General features: G+C 61.9%; 1 protein-coding gene across 1 annotated transcript in view; it reads left to right on the top strand.

The window, feature by feature from the left end:
* Positions 1 to 19,294, top strand: part of NAV1 (neuron navigator 1) — a 63,284-nt gene that overhangs the window by 23,707 nt on the left and 20,283 nt on the right. Inside the window, exons 6-7 of the mRNA XM_019472725.1 lie at positions 9,958 to 10,060; positions 13,667 to 14,032. Coding sequence (XP_019328270.1) covers positions 9,958 to 10,060; positions 13,667 to 14,032 — 469 coding nt within the window. The remainder of the gene's footprint in view (positions 1 to 9,957; positions 10,061 to 13,666; positions 14,033 to 19,294) is intronic.

Genomic DNA, 19,294 nt, shown 5'->3' with positions numbered 1-19,294 from the left:
GAGCTTGGCAATGGACTGGAGGTCTCCAGAGACCCCCTGTCTGGGAGGTGACTTGGGCACCTTCCCTGGAGATTCACGGCGACCTGGTCTTTGTGCCCATGCCATGCTGGGATTTTCCATGCTCAGAGCTGCTCTCCCTCGCTCCCAGGCAAGCTGTAACCTGAGTGAGCAGCTCTGCCGCCTGTAGCCCCCTGCAACTTCGGTTTCCCACCCCCGTTCCTTGGCAAGGTGAAGAGCTGCCTTCCTCCAGCACAGGCTGCGTTTTAGGTCCGTCTTGGTGGCTCTGATAAGCAGCTCAGCGCAGAGCAGCTCTGCACGCTGCGGCTGGTGGGGGAGCCATGGAGGACATTTTACATTGTTGCTGGAGACGCACGAAGGCTCTTTGGCTGATCTGGTGATGGACAGACAGACCAAGTGTCTACCAGAGCCCAGCTGAGGCTGGGGAGAATTGTGTTTGCAACGCATTGCTCTGCACAAAGCTCGCAGTCACGAGGCGAGGGGGACAAAAGGCTCCCTGTTTGCTCCGTCCCAGTGGGTGCAATTCCAACAGTTAAAAAGCAAATGTGAGTTGTTTGTCTGTGTGAATATAAAGCTTCCCCAAGCATGGCCGTATTCTGGCTGGGAATGGGGAGTTTGGCTCTGCTAATGACTCTGTTCTCCCTGCAAAACGGAGCCAACTCGAGCCAAGAGCTGCCCGTCCGGGCCCTTCCCCGCTGGCCCTGGTACGGGGACGTGGGCTGGGGAGGGGACAAGCTCCTGGATCTGATAAACGTCCTTTCAGCCAGGCCTGGGTGCCTGGCGGAGAGCAGTGGGGAGGGATGAGTATGGGGACCTCTGCCCGCTGCGGTCCCGGGGGTGACTGCCACCCATGAGCATCCTGTCAGAGCCTGGGATCTTCTCCCGTGCCCAAGGCATTTGATGTCCTCAGCAAAAGGGAGCCCTGGGCAGGGTGGGCTGGCTCCCTTGAGTTGTCAGATCTGCTGATTTGGGGCATCTGACTGAGAGTCCAAGGGCTGCTGTTGCAGATTGGGGAGCTCCTGAGTTGTGTCGCTCCTTACCTGAGTTTGGGTGGCTGCCCTGCTTGAGGGAAGGCCTGTGAATCCCCACGGCGCTGGGTTTTCATCTGTGTTTTTATTCCCAGACCAACTGGAGAAGAAAGGGGATGGGTGCACGTGGTTGGAGGTGCAATGGCACAGGGCATTGTACCAGCGATGTGCCCAGTCCTGGGCAGCCCAGTTGTGCCTAGGAGGGGGACAGGCAGTTGTGAAGCTGCTGCAGGACCTGGGGGTGAGCGCGGGTCTGGGGGCAACGACTGCGAACCACGTGCTAAAGCCAGGCTCCGGACATGGACACGTCCACAGCATCTATGTGGAGGATCCTCAGCAATAATGGGGCCATTGAGATGGTGCCAGTGCCCAACGTGGAACAAGCGCTGTGTGTGGCTGGCTGCGTGTGGCTCCCCTGGGGGCACGTGGCACTTAACCCCCATGTTTGTGGCAGCCGAGCTGTGCTGAGCACAGCCCATGGGCATCTCCACCCTTGCCCAAGGGTCTCCCTCCTCCCTGGCTGCTTCTGCGTTCATCCCGTGCTCCCCTCAGCTCGCTCGCTCTCTGGGCCACAGGGGCTTTGGAGGAGGGTTGCGCACAGCGAGGGAGGGTGGTTATGGGAGGAAGGACGTGGCCGTGACTGGCCATTGGCCCTGTGCCCTCCGTCACACTATGGGATCCCTGCCTGGTCCTCAAGATGGAGCCAGAAGTGGGTGCAGGACTCCCCCTGTGCCCACGCCCCTCCTCCTCCACTAGGCAAAGCCTGGAGTGGGGTCTGGCGACGTCCCCAGATGTAGGGCACATCTGGAGGGCACCAAAGCAGTTAAGTGAAGGGCTGATTTGTGCTATAGAAACCCGCAGTTCCTTCCTTTGATCCTCTGAATCAGCCCATTGCCTCCGTCGTATAAAGCCCCATTTATCTCCGCTCTTCCCAGTAAGTTTGAAGGCGGTCGCGGCTCGTGGCTCCTCGGCAGCAGTGAGCTCGCCCGGCTTTCTCTTCCGCTGAAGCAGAATCAGGTGAAATCTCTATGGCAACTAGCAGATGACAGCGAGTCTTGTTGCCTTGGAAATGAGGCAAGGAAAAAAAAAAACCCCACCCAAAAAGAGCCATCTGGAATTTTGAATTTCCACAATGTCCGACCCACGTCTGGTGACGCGTGGGGAGCGGTGAACACGCTGCTGCCGGCTGCTCCGGGGCCTCTGAGACGGGGCCCGTCTGCACCTTCTGCCTCGCTGTGGGTTTCCCCCCCCCACCCCCTTTCTCCCCCCCCCCCCCCCTTTCTGGTTTTTTTTTCTTTGCGCAGGGTCTGCAGCATCGCCTTGGAACGTCTGCTGGTGGCTGTGTTAAAGGTGTTGTGTGCAGAGCATTTGGGGCGCCTGAAATCCCCGGGCTGGGCGCAGCTGTGCCACATTGCTGGCCAGCACGGCGCTGGCACACCCCGATAACGCTAACCCCTGGGGGGACAGAAAACTCCAGGGAGGGGGGGGAACTGAGGCACAAAGCGCTGCATGTCCGGCCTGATCCCACTCTGCAAGGGCCCCAGCCTAGGACAGACCCCAGGTGCAGTGACCGCTAGTGACACCGTCTTCATGTGCCTGAGGCCACAGGGCTGTTAACTGGGGAGTTAGTGTCACCGTGCATTTCTGCCACTGTGTGTGCCGGTCTCTGGAGGCTCTCGTGGGCCTCAGGGCACCCCTTGGTGCATGGATCCGGCCCGTCCACCCGTCGTCTGCAACCCCCCTCCTTCCTAAACTGTGCAGGTGTTTCCTGTGGGTTATTTTGGAGACCCGCAGTTCTGGGGACGGGGTGTTGGGATGCTCCCAGCTCCTCCAACGCCTTGCATGAGCAGCTTTGGAGACAGCTGTGTTGCAGGGGTGTGCAGTGCCGCATGCAGGAGCAGGGTCTGCCCCGACACGGGGGATTCTGGGCGCTCCCAGCTCATCAGTGCAGGGGAACGGAGGGCGGCGAGGAGATGGGATGCACGGAGCGTTGAGCAGCTAGAGGCTCTCACTGCTAAAAAAGGAGCTGTAATTTGGATGCGCAGGTGGGGTGGTTTGGGTCAAAGCGCAGCATCCATTGAAAGAATAACCCGCAAATGGGCTGGAGGCCCAGTCTGGATCTCTCCAGCGTGTTCACTTGGAAACTTGTGTATGGGAGAGACCCAATTAACTAGATTTATGGCTGCTCTAGCCTGAGAAAGTCTGAATCCCTTTTAAAAGCTTGGCTTGCTGGAGCCAGACGGGGTCCAGGCTCCAGGTCTCTCAGCCCTGCCCTCGTTACAAGCAGCGATTCGCAAGGCTTAGCAGCAGCGATCACCCTAAAAGTGCTGATTCGGCTGAAGTCCCGGCCTGTCACCACTGTGCCGCCGCTAATTTTCTGCTCTCGCCTGCCAGCGGGGAGCTGATGGCCCCCATGCACGGTGTGGGGCTGACTCAGCCTGCACCAGCTGCAGTGATGGGGACGGCTGTGGTGATGGGGATGGCAGGTGCAGGCAGGGGAAGGGGCTTCCTTCCCCGCTGCAGCCACGTTTGGAGCCTCCTGCAGAGCCATGTTGTTTTGCAGAAGGGTCCAGCAAGGTGTGAGACATGGGGTGGCCATGCCAAAGCAGGGTCCTGCCACCGCTTCTCCTCTTGTTGTGTCCCTGCAGGAGCTGGTGCTCCCTGGGAGGCTCAGACTGTGCGTGGGGCACGGTGTCCCTGCCAGCGCTGCCCACTGTAACCCCATTGCCTGCCCTGCCTTTTGCTGCTTGGCCTTTCCTCCCTCTGCCAAGGGCGAGTGATGGACACGCTGGGCTGCATCCAGCCTCCTCCCTGCAGCCTGCATCCCACCGGGGTCTCAGGGCTACATGCGGGGTGGCAGCAAGCAGGGAGCTGAGCCTACCTTGGCTGAAGTCAGGGACAGGGACCCATCCTAAAGTATCTGCGGCATCCCCTGAATGTCCCCTGTCCCTGTCGGCAGGAGACTGTGCCTCTGCGTCCCCAGGGAAGAGCACCTCCAGCTCCGTCAGCCCAGGGGCTGCTGCCTTCATCCGGGGGATGGTGGCTGTGCTTTTTTCCCTGTCAGTCTGCTCAGGGTGTTTCAGAGGCGCCGGTCACCCGTCTGGGTACCCAGGCACCGTGTTACCAGGGTGCTGGATGGCACAGGGCTCCCAGCCCCATCCCTGCCCCTCGGGAAGCATGACCCACTCCCAACACCGCTGCAGGAGATATGGGGTTGGCAGCCAGCCCTTGGCTCGCGCCAAGAAGACCCTGGCAATTAAAGCAATTAAACCACGGTGAGTGCTAACAAACCTGCTGCCTTCCGATGGGGTGGGGCAACAGGTTTGCAGGAAAGGGTGAGGTGCCTTCCTGGGGCACTGGGCCGGGGGGATGTGCTCTGCCCAGCCAAGGTGCCCTGGGGCATCTCCTGAGAGAGATGGGTGGTTTTGGGGGGTCCTGGTACGTCCCTGGGGGGAGCATGCAGGGATTGCAGGGATGGGGCTGGGCTGGAAAATGAGGTTGATGGTGGAAGCAAACACTGTGGACCTGGCAGTGACCCCACAGAGCCCTGTTAGCCATCTCTGCTGCTCATTTAGCCTGTTTGGTAGCTGTTGGGGGGGAAGAAGAGAATTAAGCCACAGGGAGAAGGATTGCAGGTTGTGACCATCCCCCTGCCCAGCCATCCGGGAGCGTGAATCAGAGCTGGATGTAAGAAATGCAAGATAAAGCCATTTTACTCCATATGGAAAGACTCTGCTGTCGGCACGCCAAGACGCCAGTAACCAAATCGCGCGCTGCAGGGTGTAAGCAGGGAACCCGCACGGCTCGGCAAGGTTTGCACCGGGCTCGGGTTCTTGGGTCTCCCCTCGGGCCAGCAGCCCAGCTGTGGTGGGCTCTGGGTGCCGGAGCAGAGGGTTTGCAAGGAAAATAGCAGCAAAATGACGCCTGGGCTGATTCATTCATAAACGCAGCTGGGAGCACAGGCTGAGGCAGCGCGGTGGGAGAAGCATGTATCTGCGCAAGGGTTTATAGAGCCGGGGAGCTCGGCTGGGCTGGAGGAATCTCACGGCCCCGGGAGAATGTTTTTTATTGCAGAGTTTATTAGTGTATTTTTCAATGCACTGGAAGGAATTGAGCAACCAGTTAAAAATGTTTCACGGCCTGGGGAAATTCGTTGCAGCTACTGTGTAACAGGGGCCCACCGTAATGGCTCAGAAACACCACGAGGCCTTTTACAGCAAATTCCCGCCTGCCATTAAAATCTTTACTGGATCGCCAGGCGCCCTTTCCGAGTCTGATCTTCTGAAACAAGACCGGTTGGGTCATGGGGGGCAAGAAAACATGCGTGCGAGTGCCACGCTCATGATGAGTGTATGAACACAGATGCAGACAGTGCATCCATGCAAGCCTAACGTGCTCGTGCCAACGTTGGTGTCGGCTGCTGCCATCCTCGTGCCTGCATACATACACGTGGGCACGCGTGCAAGGTTGCAGGCATAGGCGTGCACATGCACCTTTCTGCAGGCAGAGGGGTTTTGCTACCATGTGGCCCGCACATGAACATATGCATGATGCAAACAAGCGCTCGGGCGGCACACACACACATGCGGGTTTCTGTGCCAAGGCACATGGGGCACACGTGTCCCATGGACGCGGCTCTGCCTGGCCCCAGCGGGAGCTGTTGGCCACATGCTCCTTTGAAATGAGCTGTCACGAGCCATTTGGAGTTGATGATTTCCTCATTCCTTGACGTACTTGGCCACGTCGGCAGCGCCCGGCTGTGGGGAGGTGGCTGCGCCCCGTCGTGCAGGTAGAGGAGCTGCCACCGCTCGCTCTTGGAGGTGATGGGAAGGGCTGGATGTGAGCACAACTTGGAACGCCCTGGTCTCCTCCGGCCCTGGCTCTGCGGTGCCCGGCACAGTCGGACCCGCAGCACACAGTGCCTTGCCCTGAGCCAGCCCTTCGCAGCACAGCTCTCTCCTTCCCCCTCCTCCTCTTCCTCCTCCTTGGCTGCCTCCAGCCCCACATCCTGCCTCACCGATGCTCCTTCTCTTGATGATGGTACCTGCTGCTTCCCCGGTTGTGCAGGGCAGGAGACGGGGGTGATGGGTGGGGGCCGGGCACCCACAGTGCCAGGTAGCTGTGCCGGCATCCGCTGTCGTGTAGCAGGCAGTGCTGCCGGTGTGGAACACAGAGGCAGGCGACGGAGGCCGCGTGGGAGAGTGCTTGCAGATGGTGGGGTGGTCAGGGGTGGGCTAGGACTTCCTGCCTCAGTTTCCACGTGTGCAAAGCGGAGCTGTATTGTGTTTGCCAACGTTGGAGAGAGCGCTGAGAGCGCTCAGTTAAGAAAGGAGCAGCGGCGGGGGCCGGGGGGGGAGCCGGGAGAGCTGCCCAAGCACGGCTGCAGGCAAGGGCAGGACAGAGAGCCAGCAAGGGCAGGTTAGACCCAGCTTGGCTCAGGGGAGAGCAACTCAGGCAGTGGGGCCTGGTGGCCTCCCTGCACAGGGCTTGGGGACAGTGGCTGCGTCTCGGGGCTGCCCTCCTCTGCGTGGCCGGGCTAGGGGAGCACAGGGCCGGAGCCAGCACATCGTTCCCTCCGTGACAACAGGACAGAGCCTGCAAGAGCGGCGGGGAGCTGCGAATGGGGCTGCAAGCCAGCCTGGAGCCGGGGCGGAGGGGACGGCCGGTCCCTGAGCCTGCAGCCCCAGCAGAGTGGGGAACACTGGGGGATACGTCCTGGCCATTGCTGCTGGGAAAATGAGCCCGGCCGAGGCAGGGTGTCCAACTGACCCCCCTGCGGCATGGGCTGAGCTGTCCCTGCTGCTTCCCGCTCCGGCAGCTGGAAACATCTGGCTGCGGGAAGCTTGCTAAATCGATGCGGGGAGGAATCCAGCGTTCTCCCTCTGTTCCCACACTCCAGCCTCTCCCAGCGGCTCCGGTTTCGGCTCAGCTCTGGCATGCTGCGGCTCAGCCAGCTCTGAGACAGCCCCCGGCCCCTCACTGCACCTGGAAAGTGGACTGCGGGGGGCCAGTGTCACCGCCCGTGCCCAGCACAGTGGGGCTAGGTGGTGGCACTTCAGCACTGGCAGCGATGCAGCTAGCGGGATGTGTGCCAGAGGTGGGCGAGCAGCTCCTCAAGTCCCAGTTTGGCCCTTTCCCAGATGAGAGCTGCTGCTTTTCCTGGGGCGAATCCAGAGGCTAGAGCGACCTGGACTGTCACCTGAATACTGGGGGCCAGGAGAGCAAACTGTGCCAGGCATGGATGGCTGATGGTGCTGCGGGTGAAGCTGGGGATGGAGATCAGTGCCATTGCCCTAAAACACCGGGGCTGAAGCACCCTCCAGCCCTCTGCCAGACACCCAAGCCTTTGGATGCTGCTTCTTACCTTGGGTGTCCTGGGGGTCCTCGCTGCGGGGGGTCCCCCAGCAGCGCTGACAGTGCAGGGGGAGGTAGCACCCACCCTGGCCTTGCACGGGGGATTCAGTGAGTGCTCACCCTGGACCCACCGCTCCTTGGGATGGGGTTGGCTGTAGCAGCCCCGCTGGCAGCGGTGCCTGGGGAGGAGGCAGCACCAGGCCCAAGCGCTGGCTTCGTGCCCGGGGGATGGCTGCGGGTGGCCACGGGGGAGGCAGCCGGGGTGTTTTTGTGAGGGAGCTGTGCCCAGGAGGAGCACGCTGCCGAGCTGGCAGGGGGGTGGGAGCTGCTGGCAGTGCCAGGGGACAACGGTGGCTCTTCCATCCCATGCTGCTCTGTCCCGCCCCAGCCCACAGGGACACGGTGCTGCCGGGGTGTGCGTGCCACCTTCTCCGGCTGCGGGAGCCGGGCTCAGGGTGGACGGCACCCATCGAATGCAGCCATGGTGGAGGAGCTGAGGGTGCTGAGTCCTTCCCTGCATGGACCCACCTGGGGACACTGGTGGGTGTTTTATTGCTCTTCCCTAAGGTTCGGATGTGCCTCCCCTCCAAAATTGATCATTGCCCTACAGACCGCACGTGTGGTAGCAGTGGACTTGGCCTCAGGTTTCTGCCCTGCCATTTCAAGCCTGAAAATCTGTCTTTCCAGGCAGCCCAAGGGCAGGACCCGGCAGCTTTGAGGTGCCCCTGCTCTGCCAACATGGCCCTTTCTGCCTGCCCCAACAGAGTCCCCTTGTCCCCAGCCGCAGAGCAGGGTGGGCACCAGCCTCCGGCACCAAGGGCCTCTCGAGCCTCCTCTGCACCCTGGCTCTGTGTGCTCAACCCCCTCTGCTCCAGCCCTCCATCTCTCTGCCCTTGCTGCCTGCACATCCCCATCCTGTGGCTCTGGGGCACCGGTCGGAGGCTCTGTGCCTTTGATTAACTCCTCCAATGTGCACGGGCCATAATGAAGATTTAATAACAAGTTCATGACTTGCCTTCCTGCTAAGCTTGTTCTGGGTGACTGGACACATGCAGGGCCAGGTATCCTTACGCAGCAGCGTGTGCTGGCCGCATTGGGTGCCCCGTGGGCTCACCAGCCCTCTTACCCTTGTCTACAACTGGCTTTAACCTGCTTGATTTAACCTGTCTCATCGGGGCTGTTACCGCTCATCACCACCTTCCAGGGTCACGCGTAAATCGGAGCTGCTTCACTGGTTTGAGGTGCTCCTGCCTGGGCTGGTGGGCGAGCAGAGCCCAGGGATGGGGCAGCATCACCCATGGGTGCTGCCTGCGGCGTGTCTGATGGCGCAGTTGGTATGTGATGGGGACAATGGGACACGAGCCCTGCTTGTGCGCTGGGCGTGTGGCCATGCCGTTGCGGGGAGCCTGGCAGGGTGTGTGCTGGCGGTGTCCCCCCAGTCCCTGTGTCGCTGCAGCTTACACGATGTTGTTGCAAATCCCGAAGCACTGGTTGCCACGTTACATTAGGAGGAGCCACATCCAGCGTCCCTGGCGCCCGCTGTCACTGCGGTTCAATGGCAAGCTGCGGCTGAAAGGCTTGAAATCGGGGATCAAAGCTGCGGTGGCACAGCTGTTAGCCACTGGGGATGCACATGAGCAGGTCAGGGGTGCGGGGGCTGGAGCTGTGGCCCCGAGCCCAGCAGTGCTGCATGGGCTGTGCCAGGAATGACCCCCCTCCTCTGTGTGTGTGTGCGCACACATGTGTGTGTGTGTCTTGGGGGTGTGTGTGCACACGCTTGTGTGTGCAGGTGTGCATGTGTGTTTGCAGGTGTGTATGCATGCGTGTGTGGATGTGCATGTGTGTATACACACGTGTGTGCACAAGTGGTTGTGGTGCAGGTACATGCATGTGCACACGTGCAAGTTGGGGGGTGCATACCTGCCTGTGTGTGTGCATGCCCGTGCTGTGGGTGTGCACACCCGGAGAAGCCCCAGGGCAGCCAGAGCTCAGGGGTTTCCAGCCCTGGGCCATGCCCGTGGGGGGCTCCGTCTCACCGGCTGCTCCAGCCCCCAGCAGAAGCAGCCGCCTCTCCCCGGGCACGAGGCAGGAGAGGGGCTTGGCTTGCACCACTCCCCGACATCTCCTCGGCTCCTGCTGGCTGCGTGCTGAGTGGTGCTGCTGCAGCGCCTGTGTCCCCAGGCCGGAGCACCCCCGGGGCCTGGGGGATGCAGGGGCAGGTTTAGGGACGTTCTCCCAGGACGGCTGCTCCTGCATGGCCCCATGGAGCAGGGTCACAGTGCTTCAGGGTTGCCTGAGTGTAGCTGACCTGCTGTCACCTGCGTGGGTCCTGTGGCCCCACTTGGTCCGCCCCAGCTCGTCCTTTCTGGACCAGACATCCCCACCCCAGCTGCAGCACCCTCGGGGGTGGCATTTCGTGGTGGTGCAGCTCCAGCCCGGTGTGAGCCCTTCCCTGTCCCCTCCCAGCGGGCAGAGCGAGAGCTGATGGGCACAGCCGCAGGCAGAGAGGTGCAGGAGCCATTCATCCCTTTAAAGCCGCCACCTTGTCTCTCTGCAGACCCCGAGTCCCAGAGGAAGAGGACAGTGCAGAATGTGCTGGACCTTCGGCAGAACCTGGAGGAGACCATGTCCAGCCTGAGGGGCTCTCAGGTGTCTCACAGGTGAGGCCTCGACACCAGACCCCCCCCCACCCCTTCCCCACAACCAGCGTCCTTCCTGGGCAGCGAGGGAGGCCAGGGCGGCTGGGAAGCAGCTCTGCTCCAGGTGAGGGCCATGTGGGTGGGAAGGAGCCGGCTGTGCCCCGTGGCCTGGGGACCCTGTGCATGGGGGCTTGGAGAGATCCCCCCAAATGCGTGGGGTGTTGTGCGCGGGGCTGCAGCAGAGCCCTGTCCCTGGCAGTGCTCTGGGCCCGACACTGCCTCACATGCTCTGGGGCAGTGGGGATGGGTGGGGGTGGCATTGAGGGGAGCCAGCTGCCCTCAGACCCCAGGCAGGGACTGAGGTCTGTTCCTGGTGGTCGGGTGTCCCCGTATGGACAACCAGAGGTGAAGGTATCCCCTGCACCTGCCCAGGTTTGGACCACAGGTTCCATCCCCATCCATGACTCAGTTTCTCTACTCTGTGTAGAGGTGATGATGGAGAAACCCTTGGACAGAGCTGACCAAATGCCCAGCAGCCCACAGGCAGAGGTGGGGTACCCTGCCCAGAAGGGCTGGCAGCACCCCAGGGTGGCAGCTGGGGCTGGGGGGATGGCAGGGCTGGGGACAGGGTGACCACTGGGTGGTGAACCAGAGCAGAGTGCCTACCTGTGTTCAGAGGTCTCTCTGACACATGCCTGGGACTACCTGTGTCCTCACCAGGTCTCTCACTTGAGACCGCTGCAGGGTTACTGCTCTGCTCTGGACGAGCTCAGAGTCTGCACGGCAGCTCCAGCCTCCTGCCTGGCTCCCTGTCGGGACTGAAGGGGCCGGACCCTGCCAGTGGTGGGCCGGGGGCAGTGGGTGGGGAGGGGACATGTCCCCAGGGCATCCTCCTGGCCCCCACCCCGCTGGTGCAGCCGTGTTATGAAGCCTGGGCTTTGCAGAGAGGCCGTGTTGCGTGTCAGCGAGTCGGGAAAGCCAAGGATGCGGCGAACATCCTTCTCCTGGTGTTTGTTGCCACCTCGCGGTCTCCCTCGATCCTCATTTTTGTGTTGGAAAGGGCAAAAAGCAGCAGCTTTCTCCCCCCCCCTTCACCCACCACTCATCATTACAGACCTTCCCTGCGTCGCCCCTTGATCAGCTTCGTCCAGGATGAAGCAGCCTGCTTGATTTAGCTCTTCTTAACCCAGAAGCTCGTCTAGACCTTGCTCGTTCTTGCTGCACTTCCCGGATCTTTTCTGAGCCGGAGGCAGCAGAGCACTGGGGCAGTGGGATTTGCACGGGGCTGCAGAGATATTCCCCAAGCTGGCCATTTCCTGGAATTATCCATTACAGCTCTGCCATCCCTTTGCTCTGCGTAGGAGCTGGTTCACAGCCTGGTGCTGCTCATGCCGAGTCAGGGCTGCTTTGTGTTCACTCGCGTTTGCTTCACGTTTGCTCTGCGTTCGCTTTGCATTCATCTGTGTCAAACTTCACCCGCCGTCTTCTCACCCCAGCGCTCAGCTCCTTTGCAAATCCTCCGTCAGCCCCGGTCTTAGGGAAATAGGGCAAGGATATTAAGGGTGATTAAATTGGTGTTGCTAGTGCGTTTTGACTCTTCGCTATCACTTCCTTTTCTTGATGAGTTATGAGTACATCATGTGGCGGAGGCCTCAGCCAGATCACTGCCACAGAAGAAAGTGACTATCAATAGCCTAGGGATGCCTACCTCTGCATTCTGTCCCGTAAGCGGTTCTTAAATACATGAGGATCTTCCCTCTTATCCCATGGCAGCCGAGTTTATTTGGAAGCTTAATCTGCCTTTGTCGAGGGCACTCATCCACCACCTCCTGGTAGCCTGCAGCAGCCTTGGCAGTGTGCTCCCTGCATCCCTCCAGGAGCTCCACCGCGGTTGTGAGCCGGATTTTCCTTTACCAAAGCTGTGTCAGCTCTTCCCCTGTATGTTGTAATTACGCACATACCCACTAATTCTGCTCTCGGGAACACTTTCTACAAGTGTGTCCAATATGGATGTCATCCGTGGTCCTCTGGACGTGCCCTGCATCGCTGGTGTCTCTGTAGCTGCTTTGGGCTCTCTTTATTCCTTCCACAAACTATTGCTCAAATTTCTCTTGTTCTCCTCGCTGTATTCTTCCATCCAGTGGCTGGGGGCTCAGCCTTTGCTGTTTCCTCGCTAGGGCACAACTTTGTTCCTGAAAGACATCATCATACTTCTGGCAGCCTTTGCACCCGGCTGCAGGGCTGCACTAGCTTCCTCGGGGTCTTGCTTTAGTCCTGCACGGAGACGTGGTTTGCATCTGCTCCAAGCTGCCGGCAGAACATCCTTAAATAGCCTTTGTGCTGCCGACAAAAACTAAACCCTTTTAGCTGCCCCTTTTAGTTCCGCTTTAACAAACTTCCTAGTTTTTTATGTAGTTCCCTGTTTTAAATTCAATACTGCAGCTGGGGTTTGGCTTTTGGTGCTCCTGCAGGAACGTTTAATCCAAGCTAGGGAATAGCTCACTGGTAGTAATGTTTGGAGCCAAATCGAGGGTTGTGGGTTCCCAAGTAGCTGCTCCAAGAAGTAATCATTTTTGGTGTCTAAATTTAGTCTCAGCATCACTCCCTGACATGCCATTTGCCCAAAATACACCCCGAGGGGTGCGGGGAGAAACTGAACTCCCTGTTCCTGATGCGCTCGTGGGCTCTGGGCTGGCTGGAGAGCAGCACGCTTGTGGGCAGCCCCGTGGGGCTGGACAGCCCTCTCTCGGGGCATCCCCTCCTGCCCATATGTGGAGGTTCACTCTGCAGGGGTTCGGCATGGGATGCTGATGCAGGGACCTGGTTCCTGGTTTGCCCCTCGGCATCCTTTTGCTCACAGCCACCGCTCCCCAGCATGGCCCACTGCCACGTCCCCTGGGATCAGTGTGCCACCACCCCAATTCATCCTGTCTTGGGTCTGGGGTCATATTGGGGTGCAGATGTTGAAATGCTGGGGGGGAAATGGTTGAGGAAGAGCAGTCCAGGCTCAGGGGAGCATGTCTGGGCTTTCCACTAAAGGCTCCCTATTGGTGGGGTTCAGCACAACTCGGGTTGGGGCCGGGGCCGGTCTCCAGAGAGGTACGGACCCCTCTCCCACAGCGTGTTTGCAGCCAGCCCTGGTGGCACCCCTAGCCCCTGCACCGAGGTGGCTGGATCGGCACCCCCAGCCCCTGCACCGAGGTGGCTGGATTGGGCCGTGCAGGGGGCATCGCCTCTGTGGGGTGGTTGGGGCTGTCGGGAGGCACAGACCTCCCCATCCCACCCCACATCCCGCTCCACAGCCCCTGGGGAGAAACGGGCATCACCAGACACTGGTGGGTGCTGGTGGTGTGGATGTTCTAGTGGGTCCTGGAGCATGGGACGCTGTGCTGGCACCAGGCAGTGCAGGAGGGGACCATCCCCTGCCAGCTGAGATGGAGAGGGTCAGGACAGACAGTGTCCCTGCGCCCACACTCCTGGGAGCCTCTGGCCTTGCCTGGCTGCCTCAAAATGAGCAGTTCTGTTTTCTGAGCACTTGCAGCCCCAGTTTGGGGGGTGAGGCAGGGCACAGACCTCCACCGCCTGCCGTGCCCTGCCCTAACCCCCCCCTGCACCCTGTCCTCGCAGCTCCCTGGAGATGACCTGCTATGACAGTGATGAAGCCAACGCCCGGAGCGTCTCCAGCCTGTCCAACCGCTCCTCCCCGCTGTCCTGGCGCTATGGGCAGTCAAGCCCGCGCCTGCAGGCAGGGGATGCACCGTCAGTCAGGGGGACCTGCCGCTCTGAGGGCACCCCCAGCTGGTACATGCACGGCGAGCGGGCGCACTACTCGCACACCATGCCCATGCGCAGCCCCAGCAAGCTGAGCCACATCTCCCGCCTGGAGCTGGTCGAGGCATTGGACACCGACGATGTGGAGCTGAAGTCGGGCTACATGAGCGACAGTGATCTGATGGGGAAGACGCTGACAGAGGATGACGACATCACCACAGGGTAAGTGCCCGTGCCGGGGCTCGTGCCTGGACCGGGGCTCTCCTGGAGGTTTCATCACCTCCTGTTCGACCAGCGGTGGAGGGGCACCAGGTGCAGCAAGGGCAGATGGAGGAGCACATAGATCACGGCCAATCTGGCTGGGTGGATCGTGTCCCTGCGTCCCAGGAGATGCTTTCCCACTGGTGAGGCAGTGTAGCCCTTGCGGTGCTGGTGGTGCTAGGCCAGCCGGGGCTTCTCGGGGCCAGTGAGCCCCTGAGCTGGGGCGTGCTGCTCTACCGGCGTGCGGGAAGTGTCCAGCTTGATCTGGGTGTTCCCAGAGCAGGGGGCTGAGATAAGCACGTGGTGTGTGGCTGTGGGAGCCCCGAGCCAGAGCCCTGCTGGAGTGAATACTGCTGCTTTCAGAAGCACTCTCCCAGCTTACACCAGTGGGTCTGAGCTGCTGCCTCTGACCCTGGCACTGCGGGGACGTCCTGTGTCCAGCCGGGAGTGCTGGTGGCCCATGGTGGGACAGGCTGGGTCAGGTCTCGGCACCCCAGCGAGAACCAGGCACCGAGGTGTCATTGCCAATGGGTGGCACCATGGTGGAGCAGGGTGCACTGCTGAGCAGGGTCCCCTTCTTCTGGGACCCCCGTCGGCCTCCATCCCTCCACCTGCGGGGCCAGGGGTATCTTCTGCCAGGTGGGCACAACCCAGCACACCCAGGGTTCACATTTTCTTTCCAGACGCGTCCAGCTCCAGCTGCGCTGTTGAGGTGCCCCTGGCTCTGGCAAGGATCCAGGGTTTCAGCACATTGGAGGTTTCCTGTTTCAGCACAGGAGAAAATAAATAACTCCGGCATTTGAGTTGTCCCAGAGCAGGAGGAGGTATTTGGCCTCCTGACAGTGCTGCTCTGGCCCTCCTGGGGTGGCTGTAGTCACGTCAGCTCGTTGCAGGATAGAGCACAGCCCATGGCTTCACACCCATCCTGGGGGCCAGCGCTTCCCAGATGTGGCCCGGAGGCGCATGTTACAGTTGGAGGGGACCCACACTGAGGGGTGCCTGTGCTGGCCTCTGCCCCTGCAATGCTCCAGCTCGGGGGCGAGCGTGTCTGCGGCACCATGGGTATCAGACCCATCCTTCCCACAGGCACGTGGGGTGACCTTGGGGGGCTGCCCTGTGCTTTGTGAACAGGGGTGCTTGTGCAGGCGGATAACCTTGGGGTGCCCTTGGCTGCGGAGGCAGTGCTGGGAGGGGTGAGCCGGAGCATCACTTTGTCTCCATCAGCCACTGAGCAGGCAGAGTGCGGGCAGAGTCAGCCCTGGCAGGACCCTCCCGGGGCTCAGCCCTGTGCACTGCCCTGGGCAGGGTCCGCTTCTTCTCCCGGGAAGGGCCAAGCTTTGGGGATGGAGCCCTGTGCGGCTGAGCCTCCCGCGAGGCCCTGGCAGCACCACAGTCCCCCGGTGCGGGTGAGGCTTTCAGTGCAACAGTGAACTGGGCCGGCACCGCCACGGCCGGGTGCCGCAGTCCCTGCTTCTATGCAGGGTCCCCAGCGTGATGCCCTGGATGTGCCCCGAGGGAAATCCCCGGTGTCCTGCCGGTGGGTGCAGAGACAGACTGGGTCCTCTGTGCTGGGTGTTCTGTGCTGGGTACGCGTCCCCAGGGATGGGTTCAGGAGGGCAGCTGGGGCAGCACAGGACCCTCTTATCTGCAGGGACATGTCCTGGGGATCAGCCATGTCACCGGGATGTTGCTGGCACACAGGGCCGTGTGGTGACCTAGTCACAGCTCCATCCCCCATGGCCCCACAGCAGGACTCAGGGTGGGGGGGTGTCCCCCAGAGCAGGCAGTACGGCAGGGCCTCTGTCCCCAGGGGACATCACTGGCTGGGTGCTGGGGTACGCCAGGGTGCCCTGTCCAGGAACCTGGGCGCTGGGCGCAGGGCCAGGGCAGGGGAGCAGGGGCATCCCTTCCTCCCCAGAGCTGGCTAGGGTGAGGAGCTGCCTTGCCGGCTGGGAGCCCTCATCCAGCACAGCCCCTCATCCAGCCTCCTCGGCTGGCTCTGACCTAGAAAGCAAATACTGCCCCAGGCCCCATCTCCCAGTGCTGCTAATGCACCGGGCAGGAGCCGAATGCTGCAGATGGGGCCATCAGCCCGTGAGCCCGGGCCACCGGGCCAGCGCCTCCCTGCACCGCGCCGGCGCACACCCAGGCTTGTAGGGCAGTAGGTCAGAGGCAGCTCAGAGGACTCAGCGGCACGTCCCCCTCGGAGACATGCAGGGCCGTGGGATGGAACCCAGCATCCCCATGGCTCGCTGGGGAAGCAGCCTGGAAGGAGAGAGGGCTGAGGTAGGTGAGGCACAGCCGGGGCTTGGGGACTGTACGTGGGAGTATCAGGGTGAATTCGGCAGGGTGGTGGTGCCCTTCGGCCAAGAAGGCAGTGGGGGTCCTGGGGACCAGCTCAGAGAGGGGGTGGGATGATCAGGTCTGGTAGTGAGAGCAGGGATCGGCTGGGAACACCGCAGCCCCCAGAAGTGTTTCTGTATCAGCCGAGTGTGCTGGCATCCTGGCTCCTTGCCTGGCCGTGCCCGCCTGCCTGCATCCGTCAGGCCGGCACTTGCGGCTCCCCTCCACCAGCAACCTGCTGGCAGTTTTGGGGGGTGGAAAGCTCTGGCTTTGCCCTCCCTGTTTGGCAGCAAAGCCCTTCTTTTGTTCCCGGTGTCACCGTATCCTCCTTGTGCTCTGCAGCAGGGCAGCCCTCGGCCGGTGGAGACCCGGCACAGCCCAGGCTGGGAGCAGCCCTGCCCGGATGCGCCCACGCCACTGCCAGCACCGTGGTGTCTGAAGGGCCTGGCACAGGCAGCGAGCTCTGCTTAACACAGCAACATTCGCTGGGATGGTGCTGCTCTCCTGCCCTTTCCTGCCTGTCCTTGGGGCCTGGGCAGGGCACAGACAGGGACAGCACCAACCCCTGGGCTGTTTCCCTGGCACTGAAAAATCTTTGCTCCCTTGGCCGCTGTCGACTCAGGTTTCTACCTGCCACCACTCAGCATGCCTCTAGCTGTTCCATGCCCCTGATGCCAGTCCCTGGAGGGGTGCGGTGCCGCCGGTGACGTTTTCCTACCCCAGTCAGGCCGGGGATGTTTCCCAGACCCTGGAGGTCACCCCACTGGGAGGTCCGCCAATGTGCAGCCACCCACTGCCGAGGGACTTCTGCAGCTGTACGGCCACAGCGCGGTGCTGGGGCCACGATGCAGCAGCATGGGCGCCTTCGTGTGCAGACCTGTGCATGAATCAAGCAGCGGCGGAGGAGGCGGAGAGCACCCGAGCAGGGATGTTCAAGCCAGGTTTTGCCTGGTTTCGTCCTGGCCAGGTCCTGCATGTCCAAGCGGTGCCACCTCCTCCACGTGGAGCTGCTGTTCCCCCGGCAGTGTAGTGCGGCTGCATGTTGGTGCGTCTCCCCCTGTGCTGTGTGTGCTTGGGGACCTGATGTGAGCAGCTCTGGTGGGTCCTGGGTGCTGGCGCAGGAGCATGTGAGTGTGCATCACCCCTGGGTGTTCCCTGGGGCCATCCGGGATTGCAGTGAGGAGCGAGCAGGGTGCTGTGTGGCTTTGCTGCGGTCGGGAGCTGGTGGGTGCGCTGGCTCCCACCCCCCAGCCCTGTCTGCCTGGGGCCATCTTCCCCCCTCCCACACAGGACAGGATCCTGGCCTGAGGGCATGACAAGAGTGTCAGCTAGTCCCTGCTTTGCCCTGCTCCACCATGTCTCCTGGGCTCGGAGAGCTCCCTGCGTGATGTCATCCTTTCCACCACCCTCCTTTTGTCAGACCCTTCATCAGCTGGCCCGTTCCCCAGCCGTTTCCCCACAAACAGTGATGCTGCCGCGAGGGCGCTGGGGTGCTCTGGGTGTCCTCGGAGGGGTCCGTCAGGCCACTGTGCCCAGTGCCAAGGGCTCAGCAGGGTCCGAGCACCTCCCTGTGGTGCGTATCATGCTGCGAGGCAGCGCAGGGCAGCGGGTGGGGGTTGAAGGGACCTGCTGCGTGGCCTCAGTTTCCCTCAGTCCACCCTGCTGGCTGCCAGCGGGTCAGGGCAGGCTGTACCCGGGTTGTGGCAGGGCAGAGCCGCTCTAGGTGGGGTTCGTGGGGTGCAGAGGAGGAGGAGCACCTCTCCCCGGCTCTGGTACGCAAGGTGACCTATGGGGACACGAAACCTCAGCTCAGCCGTGTGCCCCGAGATGGTGCTTGTGGGACAGGCAGCTCCCCAGGTGAGGTCCCCAGGGACACATTGGGACAAGCTGACTCCACCCTTGGAGCTGCTCAAATACCCCGCGGTAGCAGAATCCCATGGGGACGCCCAGGCTGGACTTATCCTGGCCCTCTGGCAGAGCACGGGTGCTGCCGGGCCCGATCCTGCCATCCCCAAGCACAGGGCCAGGAGGGCAGAGAGGGAGTGAGTGGGGCTGGCTGCTGAGTCAGCACCTTCTCGCTGCGGTGGCTGCAGGAGCGCTGATGATCCGTGTGTGCTGCAGGGCCTTGGGCGTGCAGGCATCACTCTGGAGCTGATCCCTGAGGCTGTGCACATCCCCTGGGGCTTTCAATGTCCTGGGGAAGTCCTCGTGCGACCCCGGGATCGCTGTGATTAGGGGGTGTCCTTTTGGGCCTTGTTTTTTGTTGGGGGTGGAAAGGGAGGTAGCATTGTATCCCACTGCAGTGGTGGCAGCATCTGCATGCCCGTGAGCCAGGTACTGCCCTGACTCTGTTCATGGGCATGAAATGGAGCCATGGCAGCAGCATTTGGCATCAGGACTGCGGGGTGCCATGTGGCTCGGGGATCGGCACGTGTGTCCGTGCTGCAGAGCCTGTGGTCCCCTCTGGTGGGGCTGGGGGCTGCCAGCAGCCTCCCCCCGGGAGGGATGCTCTTGAGCTGGCACCCGCCGCGCTCTGGCTGGCCTGGCTCTGGCTTCCTCGCAGCTACTTGAGCTCGGAGCAGCCCGGAGGCGGGAGCAGATGTTTGGCTCAGCTCCCTGAGAGCGGCGGGGGAGCGGCCGCCCTCCTCTCCTGCTCCGAGCAGGATTGGCGCTGGCGCTCTGCTCCCTTCCCTCAAACGCCCCTCGCTCGGCTTTGGCCGGTCCGGCCTGACCCCTCGACGCCATCCCGGCGAGCCCATGAAGTCATTTCTCGGCGGGGACGTCCCACGGGGCATGGCCGTGGCCCCGCACGTGGCCCGGCGTGTGTGCAGGGCCCCAGCCCAGCCGGCCAGGGGGGGGGGCGGGGGGGGGGAGGGGGGG

This window comes from Aptenodytes forsteri, unplaced genomic scaffold (genome assembly GCF_000699145.1).
Source record: "Aptenodytes forsteri isolate BGI_AS27 unplaced genomic scaffold, ASM69914v1 Scaffold213, whole genome shotgun sequence".
In the NCBI taxonomy this organism is placed as follows: domain Eukaryota; kingdom Metazoa; phylum Chordata; class Aves; order Sphenisciformes; family Spheniscidae; genus Aptenodytes; species Aptenodytes forsteri.
The sequence above is the reverse complement of the archived record's forward strand: the minus strand, read 5'-3'. Positions and strand labels throughout refer to the sequence as shown.